Source organism: Cariama cristata, unplaced genomic scaffold (genome assembly GCF_000690535.1).
Source record: "Cariama cristata isolate BGI_N322 unplaced genomic scaffold, ASM69053v1 scaffold6676, whole genome shotgun sequence".
Classification (NCBI taxonomy): domain Eukaryota; kingdom Metazoa; phylum Chordata; class Aves; order Cariamiformes; family Cariamidae; genus Cariama; species Cariama cristata.
In genome coordinates, this window is record NW_009620295.1 from 30314 (window position 1) to 55906 (window position 25593).

The window sequence follows — 25593 nt, forward strand, 5'->3', positions numbered from 1 at the left end:
GGCCCCCACGTCGTTACAACCTCCGTTCAGGTGATTGTAGAGGCTGATAAGGTCTCCCCTTAGCCTCCTTTTCTCCAAGCTGGACAACCCCAGCTCCCTCAGCTGCTTCTCATAAGACTTGTTCTCTAGGCCCTTCACCACCTTTGTTGCTTTTCGTTGGACACGCTCCAGCAGCTCAATGTCCTTCTTGTAGTGAGGGGCCCAAAACTGAACACAGTATTTGAGGTGCGGCCTCGCCAGCGTGGAGTACAAAGGGATGATCGCTGCCCTAGTCCTGCTGGCCACGCTATTTCTGATACAAGCCAGGATGCTGTTGGCCTTCTTGGCCACCTGGGCACACTGCTGGCTCACCCCCAGGTCTTTTTCTGCCGGGCAGCTTTCCAGCCACTCGTCCCCAAACCGGTAGGGTTGCACGGGGTTGTTGTGACCCAAGTGCAGGACCTGGCACTTGGCCTTGTTGAACCTCATACAGTTGGTCTCGGCCCATGGATCCAGCCTGTCCAGGTCCCTCTGCAGAGCCTTCCCACCCTCCAGCAGATCAACACTCCCACCCAGCTTGGTGTCATCTCTGAGCTTCCTGAGGGTCCACTCTGTCCCCTTGTCTAGATCATCAATGAAGATGTTAAACAGTACTGGCCCCAAAACAGCTCTGAGGAACACCACTGGTGACCAGCCGCGAAGTGGATTTAACTCCATTCACCACCACAATATAGGTGTTTAGTGTAACTTTAGACCCTGTGTGTGTTCTCTCTGGCCTCCAGCTGCCGTCCCACAAAGGTGCCAGTGTCTTGGACCCCCCAGTGACATCTACCAGTCTTGGGTGGGTGTATTGGAGATAACAGAGCATCTCAGATGGCATTAGGTGCCTATGCTGTAGCAACTGAATTGAGTCCTGGATTTCTACTGATCATAATGGGACCTCAGACACTGCATATGTGGACACCAAAAGTTAGGTGTCTTAAACTTGCACTGAATTACAATCTGTAGTGATGTTTGCCTCCGTAATGCTCTGTTTTATATCTCTGGCCTGTGCTGGACACTGTCAGCCTCCATGGAGTGTACTGTTGCAATCACGTAAGAATATTTGGGGCTTTTCTTGGCATGAAAAAGGTGGTTTCTAGATCCATTTCACCACTCCATCCCCAAGTGAGGTGTGATTTACCTATATTCTCTGCAGTGATGAAACTGCCTTTAATTTCCACCTTTTCATCTCTCTTCCCTCAGCTGCTTGTTCCTAACCCTGCCAGTGTTTCAAATCCTCTTTCTTACATTGATACAGAGGTCAACAAGGGCACCCTGAAACCCAGATCATTAAAATGATCCAGGCTTAAAACGTTCTTAATGTTCTTATGTGGGTGGTTTTTGTTTGTTTTTTGTTTTTTTTTTATTTTTTGTCTGTGTGTGTATAGAGGCTATTTTAATCCAAGTCACTTTGATGCTACTTACAGTGTATTTCTGGTGTTGCATCAGAACAGCTAAGGGGCCTATGAGCTGTGGTAAGTGAAGGGCGGGCAGAAGCAGATGAGAAGGGAGCAGGAAATGCATCTTCTTTCCAACTGGTATAAAAGGCTTCATGTGAGGCAGAGAAAGTACACTTACTATTTTGGCAGCCAAGTGAAATCTGCAAGTGGCCCATCATTACTCTGATTGCTACCTCACGAATCACCATAGAGGAAACATTTCAAGCAGTAAATAATCTTTTCTTGTTCACTTTATCTCTTGTTATAATTAAAAGTCAGCATTGATAGCTGTTCAGAGATTTTTTTTTTTATTTCTTTTTTTTTACAATCATTTTTCAATCTTAATACTGCAAATGGTCAATTCAGATTGCCTAATCAAGAGAAAAGTGAAAGATTCTGTTTTGGAAAGCAGTTATTTAGAATACTTCTGAAATGATCATCTCTCTTTTTCTTTTATTTTTATGGGAATCTGCTTGATTGTGCATTCCTCAAGAATCCAAAATGCTTATTTAACTAGCGAAATCAGCTCACCGATTTTCCTTCTATCCATATTTCTTCATTGTTCAGACATGTTCAGATGTGCTGTTGACAGTATTTCTGGAAGCATTAATTCCTCTGGATACAGAAGCCACTGTGTTCTGCTAGCAAATTCTAACTAGGATCTTTTGAGAGGCTCTTTGATGTTACTGTTATGTCCCTGAGATGCTGCTGGCGTATGAACTTAAGACTGCAATCAACTGTCCAAATTTAAAAAATTTTGCAATATTGTATTTCTTATTCTTTTTTCCCCCCTTTTTGTTTTAGGAGGCTTTAAATGACTCGCGCTTTTAGAGCTGCATGAATTAATCCTGCAGCTAATTCCTATCAGACTTGATATAAAGCTTATCACTGCATTTATAAATAACAACTATTAGTATAAGGCTGAATTCAGCTATTGCTTCTATTTTTTCCCCTCTCTAAGGCATCCCAGCAAAGATGAACTAATGTGATGGCAAGGTGCCACCTATCATGCCTGTTTGCTTCATCTGCTGTATGTTCCTGATACTGTCTTTGTGCTACCTACCGTGGTCCCTAACCCTATAATGTACGGATTCAGGGATTTAAACCTTTTTTTGTAAGGTTAGTTGCATGCTGGATCAACTGTTGGAGCTGGCTCACCGTGGGTCAGAGGAGTGCGACTGCCTCATTCGAGAGATGCCTTTTCGGTGACAGCTAGTCAGTAGATCTGTTTAGCAGTATTGTGAAACCTTTCCTGAAGGTAGTTTCTGTATAGGCGTGGCCATCAACAACTTTCAGAGTGATGACAAAAAAAGATCAAAATCTTGTTTGCATCCAGTTCTTGTTTTTTTTAGGAAAGAGTCAAACCTGGTATAACAATTCTAAGATGCCTAATTGTTAATGTTTACTTAACACGTTAGAAATCCAAGGCAGCGGATCTTCATTGATCCAGTTGTATGCTTTTGCATTTTCATGATTTTCAGTCTTTCATAAGAGGAGGTAAGTTTAACTATATGAGCAGAAATTCGTTAATGTTCTTTGATGAGAAAAACTTTAGAAGAAAATGATGCTATGATTTTTATTTTTTTTTCCCCTCCAATGGTAAGTAAATGGCAATTTTGAGCATACCTGTTCTTGAGAAATCACTTGTCTTGTGATTACTATTTTAATTCCATCTCCATTAAGGTGGAAAGTTCCTGGAGAAGTAACTCTTTTACCTGTAACACGCCAGTCTTCTCCCAAAGTATAAAAATTATTTAAGACAATAAAACATTATATGGCAGTCATAATTTGGGGAAGTTTATACAGAAGTAAAAAAATGCTACTGCTGCATTGAGCAGGCTGTAAATGGGGTGGTCTCATTCAATCTGACTTTACAAAACTAATGCTTATAAATGTTTCAAGAGGTATGAACAGCGAAAATGGCATGATTCCTTGAAGGTGTGGGCTTTTTATGAAATGTAATATCCAAAAGATTCAGAGTAAGCTTATTAATGCAGCAAGCTTTCAGTAGTTGAATAGGACTTGACACTGCTGCGTACTGAAGTACAGTCAAGAAGGTGGATATCTAAATGACTTAAAAACTCCTGTTTTCTTAAGACTACTCTCTCCTTAATTAACTTACAGAAACATGTGAGTTAAATGTAGTTTTCATGTTTTGATGTCTCTGCTTTTTATAGCTGTTGGATGAACTGCCAATGATATACAGTTGTTGTGTGTTTGTCTACTGCCTGTAAGTATTAGTTAATTTTTTTCTGAATATTTATGAATTATTAACTTTTGAAACGTAGAATCTATGAAGCCCAATGTAGTGTAGAGTGAGGCTGACATGGAAGCTTCTACTGATTTCAGTGAGATCTCAGTTTTGCTAGCAGTACAGCATTATGACTTGGCCATTAGAGCACCAGGCTGACTTTAGTCTTAGTTTTTGCTAATTTCGAGATGTTTTACCAGTGTTTGTTTAGCAGGGAAAAAAATAACTCTTGTTAAAAACTTTGTGTACTATACAACTAGAGCTCAGTGTTACTTGGTATTTAAACAGCAGACATAATAAAATTGACTTCAGTAACGCCTACAAAATTATCAGCATTGTAATTTATTTGAGCTGTATTTCTATGTAGTAGTCTGACTCCAAATGCAAATTTCAGACTTCTGGTTAAACCTGCTTTCCACTCATGTGGAAAATTAAAGAAAAAAGATTTTATGAAGAGTTAAGTGCATATTTTTTGGAGAGTGTCTTGGAACACGCATGACAGCTTAATGCCATGCCAGGATGTTTTCTCCATTTAATTTCAGGAGCTATATAGCATTTGGCGACTCTAAAGGTACAGTAAGTTGGCTTTTTCTTGCCTGTTGCTGCAAGGCCTGGATTTAACATGATTTGTTCTGTCACTTGGAAAATCCAAATGATGAATCAACTTGTTGCAGACAAAAAGACAAAAAAATTGTCTTTTTGCTTTTGAACATATCAAATATTCAACCTTTGAAAACTGGAATATCTTTGGTGACGATTACTGGTAGCTTGCAATGGAGATGGGATGCTATAAGATTAATCCTGCATCTGTGGAAATTACCATCAGTTTGTGATTCATACATTAGTATGATTTGTGCAAACTCAGGACTAGAATCCTAATGCCTCTGTTAGTGGAAATATTTCCATTGTAGCTCCCTATCTCCTTGAAATTGCCTTTGCATTTATTTTGTCTGATTTGAATGTGATTGGGGAAAAGGATGAGAAGTGGCTGTAAAAATCTGTTTGAAAAAATAATCATGCTTATTTTGTGCAGTGGTTACTCTATTTTCTTCAAAAGCACTGAAGTCTCTTACTGCCTTTCTAGCTCTAACAAGATTCTGTGTATGTATGTTTGGTAGTAATTAAAATGTTTTGAAGAATGAGCTAATGTTTAGTTTAGGAGGCCTTTAATAATCGTTTTGGTTTTCTTGAAGGTAGGTGGTGGGGTGGTTCTGCACAGGACATTTCTTTATACATCATTTAGCCCTACTGACTCTCAAGCTGTGTAATTGCTTTGGCAAGCCATTTTGCAATGTAGCACATTGTGCTATCTTGTTAATACTCCCCCCCCACCCCGATATTCCTATATGTTTTTTCTTTGTTTCCTTTCATTCATCGTTGATGGTTTCTGTTTCCAAAACTTTACAAACAAATAAACTAGGCAGAGATAACTTAAGAGTTATATAGACAACTTCCTCTAGCCCTAATGATTTTGTGCTTCTCAAAGTTCATTTTTGTTGGGTTTTTTGGACCTTTTTTCTGATGGAGATAGGGTCTGGGATATGTGTGTGTAATTCCATTACAACAGTGGCTGAAGTGTAGTGTAGAGATTGTGAAGCTAATTTTAATTAGTTGTGTTACATGCTGGGAGCAATTAGCTGTTTTTACCTTCTACTTCTACCAGTACCTAATCTGGCAAATTTACTGCACTGTGACTGTAGTAAAGCCATAAACAAAATCTGCATTTTAACAGATCTCTAGAGTTCACTGTTTTGTAAGGCAGTCCCTTTCCCACGCTGCCTTTAGCTTGCAGATGTAATGTTTTTTGGCAGCTGTATTGCATTTTAAACTCATTTCTAATTTGCCATCCATTATCACTCCTTAAGCACCTTCTGAAAATGCTTCTGCTTCCCAGACTCTTTGCACTGACTAGGTTATTTTTTGTATGTGCATGAGCTTATTGGGTTTTTCACGCTAGATTTTTTAAAAAACACTTAGTGGTAAAAGTGTGAATTTTTATATTAAAATGACACATCTTTATTGGAGGAGCTACAGTTTCTTGAAGGGCCTAAGACTCATTCGGATCAATTTTCTCACAAATTTTGTGATAATATATCTTGAAAAGTGCGTCCTTTATGTGGTGAGTGATGAATGTTATTGCTCTCCTTTATGTTCTGTTACAGGTATGAATGTTTCAAGTACAAGAACACAGTCAATTATCCACTGCTTTTCTTGTTAATAACATACAGCTTCGTAGTCAGCATAGTAAGTAACTTTTTCTAATATGGCATTTTCACCTGTAAGTTGACAGTTTTCCTGCCAGTGAAAGAATGTTATACAGGCAGTACTGAGTCTCTCGCTTCCAGTCAAGAAGGACAAATTCTTTTGTTGGGAAAATTTTATGTGCTGACCAGAGAAACCTGAAACCTTTCTATCTAAACCACTGTATATAATAAATGAAGAAGAAAAGCGATAACCCAGTTGCTAAAATAGGAATGTGAGAAAAAGTCACCATTGACTTGGTGTGAGACTTTGGACGAGCTGCATTCCTCATCTTCCCTCGCTTTAATTCATCTACAGAAATGAGAATAAACCTATTCAACAGACTGCAAAAAGTGAACTGTAATACATAGGCCAGGATTATTGACTGGTGGTGTTAAAACAGCTTAGCTGTTAAAAAAATTAGAAGAATTTTAACTGTGTCATGGCTAACTTGATTCCCTTTCTCAGTGCAGTGTGCTCCCTTTATGAATAAAATTAGTTTTGTGCTGGCTGTCAACCACAGATGGAATATCCTTTGTTATTTTTATTGATTACCATTTCTTAAAAAAAAGAAGTATCATAGGTCATCTTCTGCCTTCAACATACTTGTCTGTTCTCTTCTGTGCCTCCTAAAATTTTTTACACTTGTGGCATGTCATGCCTAAGGTCTAGTGCCCTTCTCTCTTCAAAAGCAGAAAGTAAATCAACCGCATTAACAGTAGGAAGAGCTACTAGCTTTTTGTAAAATGAATTGAAATGTTAAAGCATTGTCAAAAACATTAATAATAGCAAGTCAAAGTAGAGTACATTTTCTTCTTGCAATGCATATCGAGAATGTGTCTGGTAATTTCTGCATCTTAACTGTTTTTGTATGTGTTGCAACTCTATTAAATGAGGAGATTCTAGATGTTAAGGTCTCTATTTGTGCTTCTTAATTTAAAATAATTCCATAGTTAAAAACTCAGGTTTTGCCGGAGGATGCTTCAAATTTTTAATCAACTTTAATGGTGCATGGATAGGCACTCATGTCTTGGTTCTAACAGAACAAGTCTTGGCAATATTTAGATGAATAATGTTATGATCGTTCTCTGTTGCAAATTATTTCTCTTTTCTTTAATCTTTCCAGGTTTACTTAAATTTGAAAGAGCCTGTATTCCATCAGGTAAATCTTGCTGTGTTGGAGAAGCTAATCTTGTTTTTAAACTATGCTGTTTAAAATATTTTATGTTAATTTACATTTTAAACGTTTATGTTTAAAGTAATTTTGTTAAGAACAGTGACCGAATTTACTACTGATCTTGGACTTTTATTTCTTTAATCAATTATCTACTCAATCTACATGTATTGCAATAAATACATCAGAACTTTACTATATTCCCCAATCGGGAACAAGGGAAGCTTTAAACTGTTGCCTTGGACCTTTAATTTTTTGCATCTGGTTTCTCTTAGGTTCAGAATATGAATTCCCTGTTATAATTTATACATGAGGAATCAATGTAGAAGAGATTTAGGCCCATAAAAGTGCTGGACTTTTTACAACTCTTTCCAAATTTGATTTTATGGAGAACATACAGTTATGGCCAAATTCCAAACATTCAAGTACTGCACTCATTTTTTTCACGCTCATTGCCAAATATGTTGTAAATCCAGAGGAAACATTTCTCTGACTACACAGCTAAGAAAGGTATTTTCTTAATACTTGTCCTTTATTTTAGAGTTCACAAAAAAAACCCCACACCAATCCAAACCTCGATATAATTTCAGTAAGCATTTTCCAACTGAATGGGTCGCATAGACTTGAAGTAAATTTAAATATGCTCGTGTAATAATAGTTTAAATTACAGTTTCGATCCCTAACTGTATTGGAAAGCAGCATCAGGAGATAAAGCAGCATTTGATTCCTCTAGGTATTTGTCTGTGATCATCATCATTTGTCAGTCTTACGAAAAGGGGAATAACTACATGGACGGCTTTATATTGTTCATTGTTTCAGTGTGGTTTTTTCTGTGAAAGAAGCAATAAGAATGGAGAAGGATCCTATTATATTTAGCAGTCAGGATCCAAGCCTCATTTTTCAGTGAATTACTTTCTACTTTCCTTCCCAACTTAGGCTCATAAATTGCTTACTGCCAGCAGGGCATGAGGGGGATTTCAGTTTGTTATTCATAGTACAGTGGCAACAGAGACCCGCTTCTTTTTCTCCATCTGTATATTGCAGATCTTTAAGGGTCTTAGTGCTTTAACCGTAGGAAGGATGAGATGCGCGTTTTGGTCAGTTGGAGGCTACACATCATTAGAAGGAAAAAGCCACTTCTCTGCCTGACAACTGATGTGGTATTTTTTGCTGACTCGTCAATTAAATGAAAGATAGCAGTGGCCTTTAGAAGCATGTATTGTCTTGTTTATGTCAAAATCTCTCAGGCTAGAGCACTATTATTGCCTAATTTCCATGGTGCTAAACAGCCCTACATCCCAGTTTCCTAGTTGTTTCTAAGCCAGCTTCATTGTCAAAGAAAACAGCTATGCCTGTCCACTCTTTCCCATCTGGCACACACATTTACTCTCTGATGTGAATTTGATTGGGGAACTCAACAGGTGAAAACTCTCTTCAGAATTAGTTTTAAATCCTTAAATCAGATTAGTTACTCATCCCTGTTTACTGCATGTGTATTTGTGCTTATACAAGGAAAGAGGTGGGGGAAGGCTGGCTGCTGGTGTGGAGTGATCCATAGACACAAATTAAGATGGCCCTGGAAGAAGAAGAAATTACCTTGGCAGTTAAACTTTTAGCCTCGAGTCTTAGGAGTAGCCTTCTTTCTAATATGACATGGCCTAGAAAGCTCTCACCTACACAGCACTGTTTTCCATCCTGATTTGTTTACTTGCTGCATACTGTATACTGGCTGTACGCTTGTAGCGATCAAAAACCTCATTCAGCTAGTGAGCCAAGTTATGTGAGTCATGAAATAGATCCAAAACCCTGTTTTATTTGCATAGTCATCTGCTGCAAGCGTTTGAAGCAAATTTTGAGCAAACAAATAATTAAAAGGTAGATAGAAGAAACAAGTTATTTAATCTAATTTTCTAAAACAAGTCTTTTTTTATAGACGTTCTAGAAGTGGTGTTATGGTGTCCCATGAGAAACTAAGCAAGCTGGAGAAGTAGATCAGTATGAGAATTGCAAATAGGGTAAGGGAGTGACTAGTGGAAAATGACTAAAGGAGATGATGAAAGGCAGTCTCAGTTGGGACTTTCTTGGGATCAGTAGTGGGACTGTTTTTATTTAATGACCTGTAGCAGGAAAAACAGTGTCATGTACTGATGATATTTGTGATGATCTGAAGTTCAGAGGCATCACTGAGTACAAAGGAGGAGATGAAGAGATAACTGGGAGACCTTGAAGACCAGGATGACAAGTGATTCAGAATGGAAGAGCATATACTGATGGGCAAATAACAACTATTCTTGTTCTAAACTGCACACAGATCACCAAAGGAAGGAGGGAGTGTCTGGATGTGTTCGCTGATCACAGCATAATAATATGACCAGTGAATTTTCTGCAACAGTGACAGAAGTAAAATACAAGTGTTGGATTTACCAGTTAAGGTGACTTTGGGTAAAAGGGAGAGAGTGAACATGGGAGAAAAAAGTATTTCATTTGCCTCAATGAAAAAATTAATAAAACTGTTCTCCATAGGTGTTTTAAATACACAAATGCAAAGGAGGAAGTGAAGTCATGATGAAATGTGTATGTAGAAGTACATATGGGAGCCTGAAGCTGCATGAGGAATGTGTTATGTCAGGACAGAACATGTTCAAACTTACAGGACTCCCCATTTTGGGGTATCTGTGTGGACCCACTCAATATCCTGCAGCTCTCCAGGGTCCTTCCTGCTGCTAAGGCAACAGTTAGTTGTAGGCTTGTAGCTTAATATATTGTGCCTTTTAGTGGAAAGTGTTCTTATTTTCTATATGCTAAGGTCATGAAGCAGTCTGTTAAAAATGACGTTGTTGGGGCATGTCTTCACCACAGAGCTTTCTCTACTTGGGCATAAAAAAAACCACATATAAAACTAATTCAGTGACATTTCACTCTGTTATACAGCTTGTTTGGGGATATCTTCCAGAAAGCAAGTACAGCTTTCATTCTGGCTAGTGCTTCAACCTGCACAATAGCTTAGGGAATGTGGAAAGATGTTCAGACTTTCCAAAGGATCAGCTCTACAAGTCATGGAAGGGGAAGCTCAGTTTACTGCTGCAGACAGTGTCCCAGAAGCTCTGGAGAGCTGCTCTGTGCCATGTAGCAGCAGTGACTTGTCTGTCGCTTTGCCATCGTGTCCGTGCATCTAAACAGGACCAAACCAAGTGCAGCTGAATTAGTTCATTCAGGAGCTGTCAAGGCAGCATGTAGTACTAAACAGCCATAAATCTGCTGAGTTACTCGGTGTTTCAGTGTCATCGTGGAGATTGTCCTGCCTTTTTCTCTCTGCTCAGATTTCTTTTCCAGCAATTCAAGAATATGTAGAAGTCCATTTTCTTTGTTGTAAATTGAAAGTAGTTTCCAACTTCAAGTACTTAGGCTAACTATCTTTTGATAGCTGGTTAGTATATTAATAGATAAGCAATGGTTGCGAAGAACCCAAAATCTCACAGTGTGGTTCCCAATGTGTACACTAATATTTAAGGCTAATAAATTGACTTTATTAACCAAGCATGGGCAGAAGGTTGGGAGCAGAGGAAACAGAGAAGTGGAAATAACAGGCTATTGCCGCTTTCTGTACTAGAAGGGTAGATGAAGAACCAGTTTCATATGCTCCCCCCAGTGTGGAGTACCAGCCTTACCTCCAACTTGCCTAAGAAGTGAATCTACACGATTTGCTTAACTGCCTCCACATCAAAAATGCTACCAAACACTGAGCCCTGAAATGCTTATTTCCCATTTGTGAATTAGAAGGGTGTTCTTCATATTTGGCCTTCTTATCATGTAATCCACTGTGTATTAATAAGATAAGACTTTTTTTTCCCAAGATATGGGCTTCAAAGCTGAAGTACATGCAGCTTTATTTGCATCTTATCATAGAATCATTATGGTTGGAAGAGACCTCAAAAATCATGAAGTCCAACCGTATACCTGACACCACCATGCCCACTAAACCCACTAAACCAATCTTAAACTAATCTTAAACAGCAAAGAGGGAACTGTCCAGTGATAACAAAAGATGATGAGATTCTGCTGTTTTCTGTTGTTTCAGTTGTAGTGCAAGAGTGTTCTTTGGCTTACAGTTTAAAGGCACTGTGAGACAAAATAGCATAAAACTTGCTTAGGTTTTCATCTGTCACTTAAGTGATGTATGAGTTACAATGAACAAAGGGAGCTAAAGAAATTGAAAAATTTGAGTCAACTTGAATAAAATAATTTGGGGGTTTTTTTTATTTTATACTTTAATCCTTCTTTGGGTGGATGGATAATACCTAACAAATTTTTGGCATGATGAAAATAGTAAGTCCATGGGTGGTAAAGGAGTAAAAGTAAGCACTACTCCCTGAAGTATAAACTAAGTTGTGTAGTTTGGTTTATAGGCTTCTAGTAAGAAACAGCTGTAGCGAGAGGTGCAACTACAGTCTCTGCACATCACAGCAACACCTCCTTGATGCTTGCCGTCAGCGTGAAGGGGAGGACTGGAGCATGCGGAGCAGAACAGTTTGTTTTTCCAGTCTTTCACAGGCTTTTAAACACGAATGTGTTTTACTGCTAACAACCTGTTTGTGTGGGGGAGCGGAAAAGGCAAGAAATTGAAGTGTCAACTGTGGGCATATTTTTCTTCAGTCACTGCAAGGTTCTTTTTATTTTTTTCCTTCCTCCCTCCATTAAGACTGTCCTTTTCTGCAAGCCATTAAGCAACTCACTAGGAGATATCAAGCCAGAGGCTCTACAAAGAAAGCTTTTCTTAGCTTTTGCTCTTTCCTGCTTTTAGCAGCTGCTGCAACAAATAGCATTTTTAGCCTGTGTTTTACCTGGGCTTTGGGCTATGAGCTGTATTTCTCTAGGTGTAGTCTGACACTATTTAATGTCTTGTCCAAAGAACCCAAGAACAAATCAGATAAAAGCATGAAGGTGGTCACACCCCTAATAGGTATGAGAGAAATTTCTCTTCCTGGGTAGGTTTTTCCACTGTCTCCGCTGCAGAAGAGCATTTTGGCAATGGAAATTGTGGGAAGGAGGAGATCAGCAAGGACAGGGCATCAAACTCTCATTGAGGTTCCAGAGGAGCCTTTCTATGAGTTTCTTCCGCTGTGCCATCCCAGTCTTAGAATAAATTACTGGATTTGATTAGGAAAATGAAAAAAGGCTGTTTTAAATGAGACTGATGAAGTAAAATGGCATTTAACTTTTAAACGTAGTCTATATTTGTTATATAGTGAGGTCTTTTTAGGCAAAATGATGAAGAATTATACCAGCACACCTGAGCGGGTCCCCTTTCTACCTTTAGCTTGGGACTGATGAGCACTTGATACTCGAGTTGTGTCTAGCAGGTTTTGTTGGGTTGGTTTGTTGGGGTTTTTTTGTTGGTTTATTTTTTCCCCACCCCTGATTTTTGTGCTGTACTCCAGCAAGGGCACTGGAATTAGCTAACAGTTTTGTATAAAGTAGAAGCCAGAACCAATTAGCCTTTCAAATAGTTTTGCTTTGTTTAGCTCTACAGAGCAGAACACACAGTAGTAGTAGTTTAGTTACTGAAGTTATTTGATCTCACTCTGAATGCAAATAAAGAGCTGCTGTGCTGAATGACTTTGCATAGTCAATATTGGAGCTTACTTTTACCTGTTGTCAGAGATAAGGACTCTGTTGTCTGTCTTGTTCTGTATATATGCACTGATAACATGGTGTGCGCTACTAACCTCATCCTTAAAGCTAAAAGGAGTTTGAAAATTTGCCTTTATGGACTTTGGAAAGGTAGGTTTCACTGCGTTACTACAGCGATGTATTTTATGTCAGATGACTAGACACGTGCATATGCTTGCAGGATAGTAATAGCTGAATGCTCTGGTTCCAGCAGAGTAGGAGGTTGTCCTTGCCTTGAAGACAGTGTAGTCTAAAAGTAGGAAAGGTATGAGGGGATCAGTAGAACACAGTAAGGACACTGGTTTGTAAACACACCTCTGTGAGGTTTAGTGGCTTTTAAAAATAGGCAGCAAAGGTTTATCATTTTTCTGTTTCACGTAAAACAAGGCAGCATTAGATAGGAGTTAACTAAAAGCAAAATGAGAAAGGAAAGTCAATGAACAAGGAAATGAAAAATAGCAAGGGGCTTGTGGGCCACTGGAGAGAAGCAAAGAGCAAGGCACAACTGCTTGGAACTGCCTTTTGCTGGGAGGAAAACTGTTCAGAATAAAAAGCGTGGAGAGGAATTTCATGTCACCAGTGTCTGAAAATCCTCCCTGCTGCAGTGGCTTCTGCATCACTGTTCAGGCATGACTGACCACATTTCTTCTCTTCTTTAGTCTGTACGTCTTGGTGTTCCATGGATCCTAAGCTTGTGAATAAAAAAAAGGGAAAGTGATTTCAAGATCACGAGGCAGAAAATAAATGATTACTTTGACTTTTTATATAAGTCGGGCAATTACATTCAAATTCATCAAGCCTAGGATGAGCCAGATTTTGCTCATGGATCTTTTCAGAGCGTGCAGCCTTCTCACTGTACAATTAGATTGAATCCCAACAATCTGTAATGGTTTTAAATGCTTCCTGGAAAGTTTCTTCCATACTGGTGCTCAGTGTGGGCATAGTGCATAGTCTATTCAGGTGTTTGTTTTCAGGAAAAAATATTAATCAAATATCAGTGAAGGAATTATAGCTTTCAAAAACGGTTTTAGCTGATTCATATGCAATCCTGGGCTAAAATGCTCAGCTATGGAAGAGATGATAGGAGTTAGTTACCATTTTGATTTCAGGATGCTTGCTGAGTGCCATCTAGCGTTTGCTTTCTGATTCAAAAAAGTGAAACAGCGATTTTACACAGCTGACTTCTTGTAATTGCATAAAGGACATGGTTTATAATCATCCTTTTATTCGAAGCTTCTATGGAAGACTTTCTGGAGAGTAAGTTAGGGCAAATACTGTTTTCCTGAGACTAAGAAACAAAAATCAACAGAGGCTTCAGAAATGTTTTACTCCCGTAGTGTTTTGTAAAGTCTTTTGAATACAACTGCTGAATTTTATTTCTGTTTTTATTTCCAGATCATGTATGGAACGCTAGTTTCCATTATAGTTCTACGATCTGTTTATATAGTATTATGGTAAGTAACAGTTTAGTTCAGCATTACGAGATACAGCTTAGCATTTGCATTTTTTTTTGGTGGGCTTAGCATGAGAAATTGGCAATGGCAAAATGTCTTGAACTAGATACATGACGCTGGCTCATCTGCTCTGCTTGGTTGAAAGGGAATGGCTCATCTTGCATTTTTTTGAAGCCACTGGGATAACATTAAACAAAACTGAGATCTCTGCACTTTTGATCAGTATTCACTGCCAGTTCTTCTGCTGGTGGCTTCAGCTGTTAGCCTGGGACTTCAAGGGGAGTGGAGTTTCTGTCTTCATATTGCTGGGTAACATGTGAAATCTATTGCCAGTGTCCAAACTCTAATGATGATACTTGCGAGAGAGGTGAGAGTAAGAATGCAGAGCTGAACCATCAGTTAATAATTTCCTTTCCTCTTCCCTATTCAAGTATCTAAAATTCAAATGTAAAAGCTAGTAACACAGGTTAGATGATAATTTTCCTTAGAGTTTTGACTGGGTAAAGTTAGGTATACATTATGGAAATTAAAATAAAAACTATTTATAACAAACAAAAGTGTATTAGAAATGGTAGGAGACATTGAGAAGCATTAGAATCATCAGAGCACAAACTTGGTAGGTCAAAGTGAAGAGAAAGGAATTGAATCAGTATTGAGTAAACACATACCTCTAGCTCTTAGGGGCTCAGTTGGTTGCCCCTTCCTGTCTCTCTGCTGTGAATAGTTGATACTCTCATGTGTTTGGGGATTGCCCCTGAAAATTACTCATTTCTCTCTACTGTCTTCATTTAAAATGTGCTTTTTGTTGAACTTTGTTTCGAGTTACATATGTATCTGTTTGGAAACACAAGTCATTTAACAAAAAGTGTGAATTTAAAGTAGATTCATTGAATCACCTTCCAATTGCAATTTCAGTTAATTTGGTTTGACTTTCCCCAAGAAATCCCCACAGACCAAGTGTAAATGTTAACAGACTTCTATTAAGCAAGAAAAACAACTTTAAACTGATAGCATGTTGCTTGCAGCTTTAGAAACAATCATCGGTTTAAAGGCACTTTCCAAACCCATAAACATGGAAATTTTAATCCTAGTGTAGAGATCTGACATGATATTACCTTAATTCACTTCCAGGAAACTAAGTTGAACCAAGTTCAGGTCACTTTACTTTTGTTCTTATACAAGGATTTAGCACAGTTGTAGTCACTTAGAATTAAATTTCTTTCTGTCTGTGTAGGCAAACCCTTGGGCTTGCTATTTTTCCAGTTCTGCAAATTCCACATACTTGTGCATTCTCATTATTTCTGAAGCATTTTGTTGTCTTCTGTCACTATCAATAACACCACCATCCTCCCTCCCAGGGTATCTCATTGTTTTCCTCTAGCAAAGACAGTCTCTGAAGTTCGACCTGCATTTTCACTTCAATTTTAGGGGTTTGGAGTGTATTTTCTTAATTGGCTAGATTGCTTCATTGCAACATGGCCCTACAAAGACTTGCGTCCCCCTTTGGTTATATTATGCCAACTGATTAGAAAGTTGGGATAGGGAGATGTAGGTTTAAACTACTTCTAAATTTTAACTAAACTAATTTTAAATTAGTTCTGCTAGAGAAGCTGTGCCAACCTGAAGGTACCTTTTCTTTTCTCTAAATGTACACTTTTGAATTTACTTCCTCTGCATTGCTAAAACATTCCTGTCTTTCCATGGATAGCACTAGCTCTGTCCAAGCCTGTTTCAGCTTACGTATGGACTCCAATTTCTGCTTGTTTTGTTTCTTGCTTCCTTAATATATATTAGCTTCCTATCATTCATCATATCTTACTGTGGGGCTTGAAGTCTGTCCAAGCCTGTTTCAACTTACATATGGACTCCATTTTCTGCTTGTTTTGTTTCTTGCTTCCTTGATATATATTAGCTTTCTATCACTCATCATATCTTACTGTGGGGCTTGAAGTCGCTCGGGGCTTAGAGTAAAAAATCTCGAAGAACAGCATGTTGTTCCTTCCAGGCTGCTACCTCCTCCTATCCTCATAATTTCTTGCTGTTCCTGCCCGTTTCTGCCCGATTCTTCATTTCTTTCTTGGGTCTGCTTCCTTCCCGAGATTACAGCTTGGCAAATGTTGTTCTTTGTTCACAAAGCATGTTCCCTATTAATAAGTGATGCCAACCTCTCTCTTGTTCCTTCACAAAACACCACCATTTATTCCCTGAGCAATTCTAGCTATAATTACCTAATTACCAGCATGTATAACATACCATTTAGTGCTCTTTCATGTCCTGGGCTTGCTTATGCCTCTAGAGCACTGAGTCGGGAATATTACAGTGTAGTCTCTACCATGTACCCTATGGTGCTCCATGCATTTATTAGACTAAACAAATGATAATTTTGCTAGTTTATATTGGCAGTACACTTGTTAACATGTACAACTTATATCTGGTTAGCTTGCCCTGTGGAAGAAGCTCTACCTGTTGTGTTTTGTACATGTTGGTTGTCAGTGCTCACAGCTCTGAAACATGCACTGTGTATAACATGGTGGGGAAGAAGCAGCTCGGAAATGTGTTTTAACCCAGAATCTAAACTGTGCATTCATAATGCTTAAAAATAACTTGAACAGTAATTCATGTCAGCCTTTTAGGGATGGGATTGGGTTTGGTTTTAGACTTGTCATTTTAATGGGAAAGGAGCAAATGCTACCAACTTCCATGTAGGAAGTTTACAATTCCATGATCCAACCTGAATGCAGATAGTGAGGGTAAATTTATTAATGGTGCACTTTCTTGCATCTGATTCTTCAGTGTGTTTCCCATATCCTAAAGAGGATTTTCTTTTTTTCCTCCCAAAATGAACTTGACATTTTTCCATCCCCGATAGCACTTAATAATAAAATACAACACGAAATTACTGTTTTCTAAAACCATTCATTTGGCTATTTGTTGGTCGTGGTGGTCTATGTTCACAAAAGACTACAGTCACTTCGAAAGATGTTACACAAGTCCTGTAGTATAGGGATATCATGTATTGGAAAAGAGCCGCCTCTTTTGGGAGATTCCTGATTTGTAACATGGCTGGGTTTTAACTGAAGGATTATACATGGGACTGAAGAATTAGTACCTTTTAGACAACTTCAGTTTTCCCACTTACTACTTGTGTTAGGAGAGAGCAGTATTTAGGGGAACAATTAGAAACATAGAAGTAAAACATTCAAAAAACGAGTCTTGGAGTACGTGAATTCAGGAGAACAGGGAGGAGGTTAAATATAATACTTAAATAGATGAGATTTAAAGTTGATATTTTTCCTTTGGGGGAAAAAAAAAGGCAGTTTGTTTATATGTAATAGTATTTATGTATGTTACAAGCTGCCTTTAAAGCATCTTCAACTAAACTTTGCATTATTTCTCTCTCTCTAGGGTATACCCATGGCTTCGAGGTCTAGGCTATACGTCTTTAACTGTATTTTTAATGGGATTTTTTCTCTGGAATGTGGACAATATTTTCTGTGATAAATTGAGGTGAGTTCTTTCACTTTGTCTAGATAGGTCTTAATAGTCTTTTAGCATAAAGCTTTGTTTTTTCAGTGGTTTATATTCAAGTCCGTCTCATGGTATGTATGGTACACTGCCTACAAAACATTCCATGAGTGTTTTATCCAGTTTGCTCATGATTAGATTCAGCACTCAACAATTTTTTTAACTTTTTAATTTTTTTTAAATAATTGATATTTCTCTTTACCTTTAGTTTAAATTGAGAGAAAGTAATGTCACTGAAGTAATTTTGAGGATCTGTGGCTTATTAAAGCCTGCTATTCACACTTCATTTCATCTGAATGAGTTTTTTATTCTGCCTTCTTTTTTTTTTTGGTTTCTGCTCTTGCCATTTCCCAGGAAAATATCAAAAGCAGTAGTTCTGCAGGTTAAAGAAATGTCTATTGCAATACATCTGTCACCAACAAACAACAGCTATTTGAGCATCTCAGAAAGAACAGTAACTCTGAGCCAGTACACCATGCTTGGCAGCCATTATTAGCCTGAAGTCTTCTGGCTTAGCCCTTGTAGAGGAGGCAAGGAGAGACTTCCTTTCTGTTCAGTCTATTGCCAAATGGGATAAAAAAGGCTTCCAGACAAAGCTTGTAGGAACCCATCATGTCATCGTATGGCTAGATATCCTGTCTGTGCAAAGAACAACACCAGTCCAACAGATTGTTCTCTTAATGTGTGTTCCTCTGGAACTGGACAGCTGCACCTTTCTTTCGCTTAGTTGTGATGCTTGTGTTTTCCTACAAGCTGGAGGAGACGGAAAGGTTGATGCCAGCATCCAGAAAATCCATTCTTGATCCTCTGATATACCATTACGCCGCTGGATCTGGGGTGTACAGAATCGTCCTAGTAGGTTGCTTTGTCAGGGTGGGATCATAGCATGCTGTGAAGAAGGCTGGTGTTTTCCATCTGTCCCTTTTGGCTCTGTAGTCCTTGCACTAGGCTGGGCCAATTGAAAGTTAACTCCAACAGGGTTTTCTTGAAACTTTTTTTAAAAAAATACAAGTGTACTGAATATAATACACAGCGCCTCATCCCTAGAAACAGTTGATAAAGATGGCATAGAAAAGTTATTTGCCAACGCAGGTGGGTGGGTGTACAGTGACTTTGCAAATATTGGCATCAGGGTTGATTTTTTGCAGCTGCATCACATCACTGGTGAGATCATAACCCCCAATTCACTAAGCCTGCTGAGCTGCTACAGGTCCGTGGGGCTTTTGAACTTGTTCCTAGACTCAAAGATTAAACCAGCTGCTGAAGCACTTTTTTCCATCCTCATTTTGCAAAGGGAAAAAAAAAATAGCATATTTCCTGTAATACTTGCTTGCTTATGGTGCTGGAAAAAACCCAAATATGCTTGTTTACTAGATTTAATCAGATGTCTGCAGAGCCTTGAATTTCTCCAGGTGGTATTATAACTTGAACCTTTGGAGAAAATATATTCCAGTTCCTTGTAACTTTTTATTCTCTAAAGATCTAACTGGTGAATCATCCACCTACCTGTTCTTTTGGGTTTTAATGTTCAAGATTGAATTTTGGTTCAGTTTTTGTTTTTCTGTATTTCATTAAATTTGGAGCTTATTTAAAAAAACAAAAACAAACAACCCCCCCCAAAAAAAAAAACAAAAACCAACCGAAAAAACATGTCTAGCACTCAGCTTCCCTGGTTGGATCTATGCATTTTTGAATTTGAGCTTTGAGATTTCCTGCCATCCAAAGGCTTGGAGGCTGTACCGGGGTGACAGTCTGTGTGTTCCAGTATGTCATTCCTGGGCTGACTGAATTGAAGCTCTGTGTTTATATCTGTGACTGAGCAGCTCTGGAAACTAAGCAGTAGCTCAGGGATTAGCATTTAGTCAGGAGGACTGAACGCTATATAACATCAAGCAGTAAATAAGTATTACAGAAGCTGCAGATTTTTCTTCCTTAATGCCTGCGATCATTGCTTTCCCTTTTTTGTTTTGACTGAATGTGAAATGAAAGTCAAAGAAGACGACAGGCAGATGCAAACATTTGCTCCACTGTCAACCAAAATAGGCATTATCTGCAGAAGCCTAGTGAGCAGGAGGAATCAGGGCAATGTAGTTCCTTCCCTTTCTTTCTCTATCTCCATCCCTTAGCCTCTTCCCAAGCACCTCACACCCCGTAACTGCGCAAAATACAAAGCATGTTGGCAGAGTATTTCAGACCCTTTACTTTCTTTGCTTCCTCACTAAACACCCATTTTGTCCCTGTTTTAGAGTACAACAGAGAAAGGCAAGCTGAGCTTCCATGGAGCTGGAGAATAGGTGGTGTGATTGCCAAATGTAAAATGGTGATGTCTGATAAATCCCATTTCCTCTCTCAGACCTTAAACTCAGCATTTCATCCGATGGACAGTAGTTCACCAGGTTTTGGGGAGGAGAATGGTAGAACTCATTTGAGACAGTGGGATGCCATAACTATATTGCCTGAAATTTGAGTCCAGAAGTGACTGATCACTCATTGTATGAAGAAGTATTTGCTTTCTTTAAACTGTGTAAGAAAGCCAGTTTGCTAATACCTTTCTATACTGGCAGTGTAAGATCTAACTGCTGTTCCTCACCTGCTGAAAGCCTGACTATGTGAAACCTCACTCGTGAAGCACGTGCCTGAGATACAGAAACAGTAATGTGTGATCTGACAATCAAGCGCTGCGATTTGAGATTGCTTAGCTTGAAAAATAAACCATTGCATGGTGTTTCTTTCTTACAGAGCACTACGAGAGAAGATGCCTCCTGTTGTGGGAGCTGTGACACAGTTTCATGCATGGTGGCATATTCTCACCGGCCTGGGCTCTTACCTTCATATCTTGCTAAGGTAGGAAATGTTTTCTAAACTGGATGTTCATAAAGCACTCTTAGGAGTTTTCTCAGGTGCAGATTTACTTCAGAATGTTGCATTGTCCAGAAGAGCAGAAAAATGACTTCCTACTAAACTGGTGGGAATTTTTTTTATTTTCCTCTTTGCAACTGGTCTAAAAACTCTCCAAAAGTAATTTATATTCTTCAAAATCATTAATCTTTAAATAGCCATAGTTCTTTGGGAAAAACGTAACTCAGAAATGAGAACCCTCTAGCAGTTAAACTGGAAAACTATTTGACAGTATATTAATTTCAAAACGTAAGATATTAATACCTTTCTGTTCTTGAGCAGCAATCCTGAAGTACTTAAACATACTGAATTTTAGAAGCATAGCTAACCTCTTTGATAGGCAGTGTCGCTCCTGAAAACTAGCAGGCATCATGCTATAGGGCAGAATGGTGATGGCTGAAGTGGTTGGAGCAGAGCTGTTCCCAGCAGGGCAGGATATTAGTTTTAGAAGGAGACTTAAACCAGAGCCTAAGTTAGCAAGCCTGCAGCCAGCAGGTTTTTCTCTTGTTTTTGCTCTATACCACCATCTAGTGGAACCAGGAGCAAAAATAGAATTTAAGCTGGAATCTGAAGAATTTCTGCGGTTTGTTCATTATATTATGAGATAATATTTTACCACTTAACCATAACTAAAAAAATGTCTGTTTAACAGATACATTCTCTGTAGTTGAGGAAACTTGATTACATAGCAGTTTTTCTACGTCTAACATGGTATTCACCTTTTATATCAGATGTTAAAATAACTAGTAAAAGGAAAATGCAAGGAAATTAAGTACAGTTCCAGTAGCTGATCTGATACCTTTTTTAATATATACATGTATGTGTATATACACACATATTTACATTTATATATGCGTGTGTATATAAGTACATATATATGTATCTATACATATGTACATGTATATATACATACGTACATTTGTGTGTGTGTATACAGATATATATATAAAATATGCAAGAGTATGTGGAAAACAACTGCCCTGTTTTGGCTGACAGGTTGTCTGCTGCCCTAAACAGCTTGAGAGAATCTTTTAAAGAAAATTCCTTACGGAAAGCAAGCTGACGCAGAGCGTTTGGATAGCATAGGCAAGGTTTTTCCAGTGTGCTGCACAGAGAAAATAATTTGGGTTTGCATCCTTTAGCCCTTGGGGAATGTACAGATGCCTGATTTGTTTGTCCTTCCCCGATGAACTACATACTTTCCCTGCAGTAGTTTCCCTAGTATTTTCTCAGCCACACAGTGGCATCACCTATGTCTACTTAAAGTGAGATCATACACAGGAAAAGATCTATGGAGGGAAGAGAGTGTATAAGAACAAAAATGAGATACAGAATAAGCTATGCTGTTTTGCCCACCAGCCCTTAACATCTGCTATATTTTGTGGTACACTGATTTAATTTCATCCTTCCAAAATGACAGCCTCTAGTCCCTGTTTAGTCTTTTCCATAGTGGACAGAGAATTTATTTCTCTGGGTTTCTCTCTTTCTCCCCACATAGGTGATAGGGTAGATTAGTTTCCTAATCATAGTCTCGCACAGAGGGATTTGCTGTAGGCTAATGTCTCCTATTTTGCATAAATCTAGGCAGAATGGATAGCTCTGCAATCACAGAAGCAATTCTTTTCTAGTTGGAAAATAAAACTGGGATTAGTACATCGTTATTATTTTATATGCTGTCTTATACATGAAATTTTAAGCACGCTTTTCTCCTCTTCCTCAGTTTATACACAAGGACACTTTTCCTGAAACACAGGCCAAAGGTGAAGGTAAGCAAGCAATATTTTATGTCCGTTAATGCACTGCAGTGTTTGGGTATCTTCTGCTTTGAACTTTCACTGGGGCTCACTGATTATGCCTGTTAGAGTACTCTTTGATTTCTGCTTAGATCTCAAGAAATGCAGTTGAAATGATGGTTAACAGTATTTGCTTTCTGTTCCAAGAGACATAATATTCCAGGAAATCTTTTCCCTCTTCCTATTTTTCTTTTAACAGTTTGTTTTTGGAATATGGCCTGTTCTTCTTGTGGAGCCGCCCAAGAAGCTTTGACTGAGACCTAGGCAGTCACATGCGATCACCTAGCCTGGCTGAATAAAGCGATTCAACAGTTACTATGGCTGAAGTGTCAAAATTATGGGTCAAGTACCATTGCTATAAAAGGACTTCTCTGTGTTACTAGGCCAGCCGGCCAGAACAGAGCAAAGAGTTGGCACACTAGGGAAATAATATTTAGTACAGCTTTATTCTAAGTTGTTAAAACAAAGATTAAGACACAATATTTTTATGTATATATTGTATAGCTGATGATACTGAGCTAATATTTCGTGCTGGTCACAGAAAACTAACCATTTTTGAAGTGGATTGCATATGTTTTTCATTCAGTTGTTGTTCTTTCTGTGGTTTAAACTAATATTAGCAACTGAATGATAAAAACAGGCCATTGATGGCCAAGCTAAGCATTTGTGCGGCCTATAGTGAACTGAATGCTTAACCTGAACTACTTTAATCTTGCACTTTTATACAATTAATGAAGTATGTAATGATTGATTTAGGGCTTTATTCTGTCTTGCTTTTCCACAGCCTCCTTTGCAATTTATATTTTAAGCAAAATGGTTGGGATACCTGTGCCATTTAGTTAATTTTGTACCAAGCTTCCATTTTCTCTTTAGTCCAACTAAGGTACATCGTGGAGGATGTTCCAGGGTGTGACCAGCAGAAGACACTTGAGATAGTGAAGCATTATAGGGGTTCTTGTTGTGTGGAAACTGAGTTCCTAATTTGTTTGACCAGTGATCCATCAGGAGACTGCAGGGTAACTGCATAAACACAAGAACCACTTTTTTTTTTGATAATTATTATTTACATGGCTCCCTTTTCTGTCCCTACTTTTTACTTCCTGTGTCCCATTCATACTACAGATTGACAGACACCTTAGATGTGTGCTAGTTCAGCTTTGAATTCCTCTCTTTCCTTTATTTTACAAATCTTAAATAATGATGTGACTTTCAAAAGCATCTTCTTATTCAGAAATATTGAAGAAAGAGTAAAGAACAAGATTGATGTTGAGGATACCCCAAAATAATAAATAGCAGCACTTTGATTGCTTGCTTTTGATCTGTCCATCCCACGGTTACTCTGTGGAAAGTTGACCACCTTTTTAAAACCAAACGTTGGGGATTAATGGGGGAGACAAACCCTCTGGTTTCTGCAATTTTTATCGACCCAGCTGATGAAACTTAATAAGTAAGCCTAAAGAAAACATTGAACTAACGCAGTTTTTCAAATTATACCTCATATTGGAGGCTGTGGTTTTGACTCTTCAGATCTTGGGGCAACTAACAGTCTGTCTCCAGGCCTCCTAGCTGCCATGCTATGCAATTTTTGCCTGCTTTTGATTCACCAAGGAATTTATCCTTCTTACCATGAATGAAAAAGGGAAATGCTCAGACTGATTGGAAATCCAATTCTGTATTGATTTAAAACATGCTGACAGCAGCAAGGCATGGTAATGTGGCTATAAAGTTGTCTCGCAGATCACAGAGTCCTGGCTATCGTACAATCAGCACTGACTGAAATGGTCTCCTCCCTTTAATGTCTTTTTTTCTGTTTGCAGCTTAGCTGCATCTTCCGTGTCCATCAGTAGCACTCCTGCTGATGTGAATCGCCAAATAAAATCGTGGCTTTTGTTATGTGACTGACCCTGAACTCTTGGGATCAAATAGACCCAAACTTGGGGCTAGAGAAAGATACATAAGCTTGAGTGACTTCAGTGATGGTTAAGCACGTGCCGATAGCAGTGCATTTCAATCTGTAAACCAATATAAAGACTCCCGAACAATAATTTCGGAACAAATTTGTTGTCAGTAGGCTCCAGTTCCAGAGACAAGGTCAGCATCTGTGTTGGGAAATTTGAGTGATCTTCAGACTGAAAGAGGTTGGAATAGCTAGCATAGACGTAGGAAAATACTGTCTCGGATCAAGTGTCTTTAATTATCTAGAAGGCATATTTTTTGTAAAGAGATTTTAGAACTGTTTTAAAAATGTAGCTTAAAAATAAGTGCCTGCCTGTTCACCTCCAGGCTCTCTCAAGCATGCTTCTGCACACTGTGTCCGATTTTCTTACTTAGTATGTTTACATGTCTTCCTAAGAAAAAAAAAAACCCCATAATAGGAGCAGTGCAGTAACGAGACATGTCAGCAGTCACTTGTGACATCTGCTAGGTATGGTATTATTTTTAAGAAAATGAACAAAACCTTTATTTTAGTGGCCTTAGATTTGTTACTGGAGGATCTGGGCGCTCTGTTTGGTTTCCCTGTAGTTGCAGGAACCAGAGTGTGCTGAAAAGCCACTTTCTTACTGATAAGGCATCTCTACAATGGTGTATTTTAAAGAAATTTATTCATTCTCCTACACATTTGCAACTAGGTGGTGTATGGTTTTTTTCAGATCTTGTTGAATTAAATTGTCAGGATTTAAAAAAGTTGGAAAAGTTCTTGTTTTAATTTTATGCTGCTGTTAACTTTTCAGTCACATACCATTTGTCACTGATGTTTTTATCTTTAAAAAAAATTATGCAAATTGGCTTCTTCCTTCATTCCAAATGACCAAAACATGCACACCTCTACCACCCTTCCAGCAGCCTTTCTTTCAGGTTATGTTAGACCCTAAGAATGTAATTTACGTGTGTATCCTTCTAAGCATAAATAATCTAAAGTTATGGGTGCTTTGGTTTGACTGCCTTACTGATTTTGTGAATGATATAGAAAATGGCAAGGCAGTTTTAACTGCATGTCACTGAAATTCAGACTGCCTTTTCTAGTACCTGGAAAGACATACATCCTTAATCCTGTAATCTTAAATGTTTGTTAAATTGCTTTTTATTTATATCACTTGTATGACATGATGATTTTTTTTTTCCCTAC

The 25593-nt window shown here is 38.4% G+C and overlaps 1 protein-coding gene across 1 annotated transcript in view; it reads left to right on the forward strand.

Moving 5' to 3' along the window:
- The window catches only part of ACER3 (alkaline ceramidase 3), a 37066-nt gene extending 13741 nt beyond the window's left edge, over positions 1 to 23325 (forward strand). Inside the window, exons 4-11 of the mRNA XM_009701569.1 lie at positions 3638 to 3690; positions 5874 to 5955; positions 7079 to 7114; positions 14192 to 14250; positions 17656 to 17757; positions 20515 to 20619; positions 22394 to 22439; positions 22666 to 23325. Coding sequence (XP_009699871.1) covers positions 3638 to 3690; positions 5874 to 5955; positions 7079 to 7114; positions 14192 to 14250; positions 17656 to 17757; positions 20515 to 20619; positions 22394 to 22439; positions 22666 to 22719 — 537 coding nt within the window. The 3' untranslated portion in view covers positions 22720 to 23325. The remainder of the gene's footprint in view (positions 1 to 3637; positions 3691 to 5873; positions 5956 to 7078; positions 7115 to 14191; positions 14251 to 17655; positions 17758 to 20514; positions 20620 to 22393; positions 22440 to 22665) is intronic.
- The last annotated feature ends 2268 nt before the right edge of the window (positions 23326 to 25593 follow it).